Genomic DNA, 5,631 nt, shown 5'->3' on the forward strand with positions numbered 1-5,631 from the left:
TTAAGTATATGGACTTTGGAGTATTAATTAATAATAATCACTTATTATCACTGTATTGGAATATGTTTATTCAGAGAAGACACACATTTTTTTACAGTTTTAATGGTAAAACATTATCTTTCTTTATAACCAGACTTTTTGACAAAACAGTCTGAAAAATCAGTTACAATTATATATTTTAAACTATAATCAGAAAAATGTAATCTTCGACTTTTTGAAGACCCTTAAAAAAATTCACTATTAAAAAAAATATTGAAAGTAATTTAAAATCCTACATACAACGTAAGATATTTAAAATGATACAATAATCAAGGATTTAAAATACCATAATTAATTATATTGTGGCATAAAATTAATTCATGTAAAAAGTATAAAATCACAATATTTCAGATCTCAAGTGATAAATATATTATCAACTGAGCTACAGGTAAAAATAAAAAACACGAGATCTGTAGCCTTTTCACTAGCTTTTGTGCTGAGTACAAAAATTATTCAACCAACTTGGTTAGGTGGCATAAAGATAAAATGGCACTTTTGTTTAGCTTTGTACAAAAAGAACCTCTTTTAAAACATTCACAATCTAGTCATAATAAACACTCTTAATTAATATCATTATCCACAAGTATAATCACATAAAGTAATACATTAGGGACAAATTATTAATTTGCACTCAAGGAGAATTAATTGGCTCATGGTCCATGGTGGTGATCAATGTTACAGCTCAGCATGGTCACAATATATTTCCTCCAAGCAGGATATTTTAAACAATCGAATAAAAAAAAAAAAAAAAAAGATTCTTATCGAACCACAAACTGTTCTTTCAGTGTCAACTAAGGTTGCTCATCGGCAAAAAAAAAAAAAAAAAAAAAAAAAAAAGAATCAAGAATAAAAATAAAAACCAAAATTACAGTAAACCTAAAAGCACGCTCACGAATCATCTAGCTCTCAGCTATAGCTACATCAATGTGTCGCAAGATGCAGTCCACAACTTCCCTACTCGTTGCCGTGCCACCCAAATCCTTGGTCCACACCTTGTCCCTGATACAACCCTCGATCCCACGGTGAATGAGTTGGGCATGGCTCTCTTGTCCCAAATGGGCCAGCATGTCAGCCGCGGCGTTGAGCATGGCAATGGGGTTGGCCAAATTCAACCCGGCAATTTCGAAGCCCGAGCTACGCGTAGCTGGCTCGAAGCTCGTGCAGAACTCGCCCACGTTTTTTCCCGACACGAGGCCAGCTCCACCCACCATCGCGCACAATATGTTGGAAACGATGGACCCGTAGAGATTCGTCGTCAGGATGACGTCAAATTGTCTCGGATTGGAGATGAGGCGCATACAGGCCGCGTCCACTATCATGTCGTCGTGGACGATGCTGGGGTAATCCCTGGCGATCTCCCGCGATATGTCGAGGAACAAGCCGTCCGACAACTTCATTATGTTGGCTTTGTGCACCGTGGTCACCTGAAATTCATTTTTTTTTTTTTTTTGTTTTTTTTTTTTATTAACTTCAATCAATGATACGCCAAAGACGCTAAATGCTAGTGTGTGCGCGTATGAATAAACATATATTTGGAATTATATCGGTTATCCCTTTCAGTGAACACTCGTACAAACGAGAACAAAAATGTTATCGGTAAGTACAAAATTTCGATCGAAAAGCAAACATGGTATAACTTGTAAGACCACTTGGTTGTTCTCGATCGTCATCAGCCCTTGATCGATTTATTGACCCTACCGTGTCGCGATATCACCACTAGCGTACGATTATTTTACGGAATTTCAAAAGGGGAGAGGAAAAAACGGTATCTCCTTATGCCCTCCCGTATACCTTCTTCCTCTTGTGCAGCACAGCGCTTTCGAAAGCGTAGCGGATGACTCTCTCGGCATTGACGCGCGTGACGACCTTCATACTCTCGACGACCCCTTTGACGTTCTCGTGCTCGTGCATGGCGTACTCGCCTTCCGTGTTTTGCCGGACCACGAGGACGTCCACGTGCTCGTGGCGCTGCGGCAACCCGGGAAATGATTTACAATGGACCGTGTTGACGAAGAGGTCGAGGCGCTTTCGGAGCTTCGCGTTGGTCGTCGATAGCGCGTCGTCGTGGTTGTCTGTTGGCGAGTAGTTATCTGCTTGGCAGGAATTGCACGGGCTTATGTTGCTCTTGAGGGCTATGCCGTTTCGAATGACGGATGTCACGGCGTGGTACAAGTCGCCGCTGTTGTGGCTTATCATGTCCATGTTTATCTCCTCGAAGTCTATCGGGGCGCCGATGTGTCTGAATATCTGGAAAATCGCGGTGTTTTCCGCGGTTTAATCTTAGATGGTGCTCGAAAAATATTAGGAATAAAACAATACTCGGAAGTGCAATGCTATGTAAAAATTTCCCCTTTTACTTTTAATGAAGTAACTGTGGATAAATGCACAAAATGTTTAAAAACTAGTTTTTTTTTTTTTCCCCACAGTATTTCGAAAGCATAAAAACATGATTATGAAATAATTTGAAACGTAAAAGTTACAGCTCACTGATAAAAGTACAATTTCATTTGGATCCAATTAGTGGAGCAATTGTTTTTTTTTTTAAAGACAATGTTTATCAAGTACTTTTAGATAGCGATAATACATGTATTTTAACTGTATGAACATTGATATCGTTTCCATGCATACAAGCTCATGCTAAATATTAACTGTTCTCGGACTTCATGAATTTAATATTTATTAACCAGCACTTATGGCTTCAAATCTCAATAAATCAATTTCTAAAGACTTTTTTCTCAATTGGTATAGCTTCCGACGAGATTCAATTTCAGGGACGTGGTCGATTGAATTTATATTTTCCCACAAAATCTTAAACTTGTTGGTGCAAACAATACAATGACACTTTTTTTACAATCTCAGTCTTGCTTTCGTACGAAATATCTTCGTATGAAATATTCAAACTACTATTGAACGAGACGTTTGCGATTGACTTTTGCTCGACAATTTCAGTTAAGCACCTGCATGTAACTCTAATTTCTATAAATCTTCGAACGTTTGAGATATATAGGTACTACGCACACATTGAAATAATTGCAGGTACAATTGATGATAACAACGCAGGTACAACCTACCTCTTTGACGTATCCCATGAGCTCGGGACCGATACCCATTCCCGGCAAAAGGGTCGCCGTGTACCGCCCTCCGTAATGCGTCCGTGGCCCCAGATGATATTTATTCCACTCTACTGCGGGCATTTCGTCTTGAACGTCGACACACGTGTCACATACTCCCGTGGCAAGTCGTCGACAACCAGTGGTGATTAATCTATTCGGCTTGATGGCCTTAAAAGTGGCATTTAGAGCCATATCCACTAACAACGTACGAATACCATCAACTAAAAAACTTTAGTTCTTCAACACTTCCCACGTGTCGCTCAAAAGATAATTTATAATGCAACACTCGATAATTTTCTAGTTTTTCTTGTCCCTCCAAGCAGAGTGTTACCAATAGCTTAAAAAAACTCGTGTCCACCGATCTGCTTCGCAGGTTAAAAATGCCGTATGCACGAGAACCACGCGCTCGCTCTTCCACTAGGCAACGGCGCCAACTGAACTCGAATCGTATCTTGCGAAAGAATTAAATTTTCATATCAGTGTTTCATTAAATAAATGTAAGCGTACATGAATCACGTCATACTTTCGGATTTATTGCCACATGGTGTAGCAGATAGGTATACCGATGGCAACTCGGGTCCAACTTTCACTGCGCCTATTGTGGCTTTACTCGGGTTTGTGTCCCTTTGCTATACAAGAAATGAAAATTGCGGAGCGGAGAACATGAGGCTCAACAAGTCATTTCGGTTACCAGTGGTGGGGAGAAATGAGAGAGATGTATACTCGCACGCGATTGAAGGTCGGCTACTTACGAAAATTTCAATGCCTCGGGACAGTCAGCTGGATGGCACACACCACGTGACACAAGTGCAAAAGCTTTTGATTTACCACTCACCTCGGACTTTATACCCTCGAGTTTACAGAATCGAGAAAAGTCTGTCAACACGAATCGTTCTATCTTTGTTGTTGATACGAATTTGGAACAATACCATTTGTATATTTACCTTGACCACCGATATTGCTATTGATAATTATAAATATGGAATGAATATATGTAATTTTTGCATGAAATTTATTCCTTAAAAGAATTCCCGGCGATGTTTGCATCTTTTTTTTTTTAAAGGTACCTGTTGCTATACAAAAAGCATTAACCAACCGAATCTTTAAACACGGCCAGATGTATTTGGAGATAATTATAACCACGCTTAAAGAATAGATTTACATTTACATGGCGCTTAAATGACGAGATACACGTTTTCAGCACGGGGGGATCGTGAGAGATGGGGGCTATACTGTGTACCTCCTCAGATGTTCCGCCGCCCGTTAATTGGCCTTAATGGCCCCTGACACACTTGCGCACCGCGTTACACGCTCCCTTGAGCTCGAGTGTGTGTATTATGTGTATACATTGGGCTATAGAGAGACGAGAGCATGTAATGCACTAAAAAAAAGTGTCGCATTTGTACGGGCGTATCTATAATGCGAGCTGAGATTTTTCTGGGTCACTTTCATCTGATAGCTCTCCCAGAGCGCTTTTAATTCTCCATTCCCGGGCTGGAAGGGGAGTGCATTGCTCTTTCTTGCTTTGTCGGCGCACAGATTTTTCTCTCGAGATAACTTGGATAGGATCTTGATGAATATACATACGTACATTTTTTTTGGGAGGGAAAAAATTTGTACCACTACGTTGTGGTCAGTTTTTCGGACAATCGCCGGTGGCATGAAGGAAAAAACAGTTAGTGCTCTAAGGTACCGTTTGTAGTGAACTGAAAAAAAGACGTCTAAGAATGACGTTTAGTGTGTATCATATAGGGTAGCTTTGCTGGATAGTTCGTTTATTTTTTTTTTTTTTTTTCTGCATTCCAAGCATTTTCAGATTTTATAATATTGTTATTTTTAAATACCTTATTAATTTTTTTACGTCCTATGGAGTAACTATATCAAATTATTAAAATATGTACATATTTGTCATCTTTTGTTGAAAATATTTTTCTGACATATTTTAATCGTTTTAAAACGACGCACCACCTTTAACGTATAATAATGGGAATATTCCAAAAAATGTATTAGTTGATCAGTAATTTCATACGAAAATGATTATTTAGTATCATGCAAATAATTTATAAAAATACATAAAGCCTTAAATTCATTTTCATGATTATAAATTATTTTATTACATTCAGGACAATTCACTAACTTAACTAAAGATATCTTAAGTTGATGATGAAAGTCTTAAAGAAAATAGATACAAGAGCATTATGGGTGTGGAAAGGCATTTTTTATGAAGTGTATACAGTTGTGACACTTAATTTTTTCTACAAAATTCATACGATTTCAATTGGAAAGAAAGAAGGGGATTACGTAAAGGGTAAGATTTTTATTTTCACTTACTTTCAAGAAATAATCTCATTCTCTGGATACATAATGTCATTATTAAAAAATCAATGGTTGAGAGAGACATATGTACATTATATTATAAAAATGACCAGTTATATAGAGAGTTCTAGAAGTTAAGCAAAAAAAATTTTTTTTTCAATTT

General features: G+C 37.9%; 1 protein-coding gene across 1 annotated transcript; it reads right to left on the reverse strand.

Moving 5' to 3' along the window:
• Positions 1–232: 232 nt before the first annotated feature.
• Positions 233–3,792, reverse strand: LOC106640491 (isocitrate dehydrogenase [NAD] subunit gamma, mitochondrial-like). Its single transcript, XM_014354554.2, has 3 exons — positions 3,111–3,792; positions 1,831–2,286; positions 233–1,463 (listed from the first exon to the last, which is right to left on the reverse strand). Exons 1-3 carry the CDS (start codon positions 3,342–3,344, stop codon positions 939–941), a joined length of 1,215 nt encoding a protein of 404 aa, XP_014210040.2. The 5' UTR covers positions 3,345–3,792; the 3' UTR covers positions 233–938.
• Between the last annotated feature and the right edge of the window lie 1,839 nt (positions 3,793–5,631).

The sequence above is a fragment of the Copidosoma floridanum genome, unplaced genomic scaffold (genome assembly GCF_036245765.1).
Source record: "Copidosoma floridanum isolate Cflo_tuat_1 unplaced genomic scaffold, Cflo_Japanese_pri ptg000006l, whole genome shotgun sequence".
Taxonomy (NCBI): Eukaryota; Metazoa; Arthropoda; class Insecta; order Hymenoptera; family Encyrtidae; genus Copidosoma; species Copidosoma floridanum.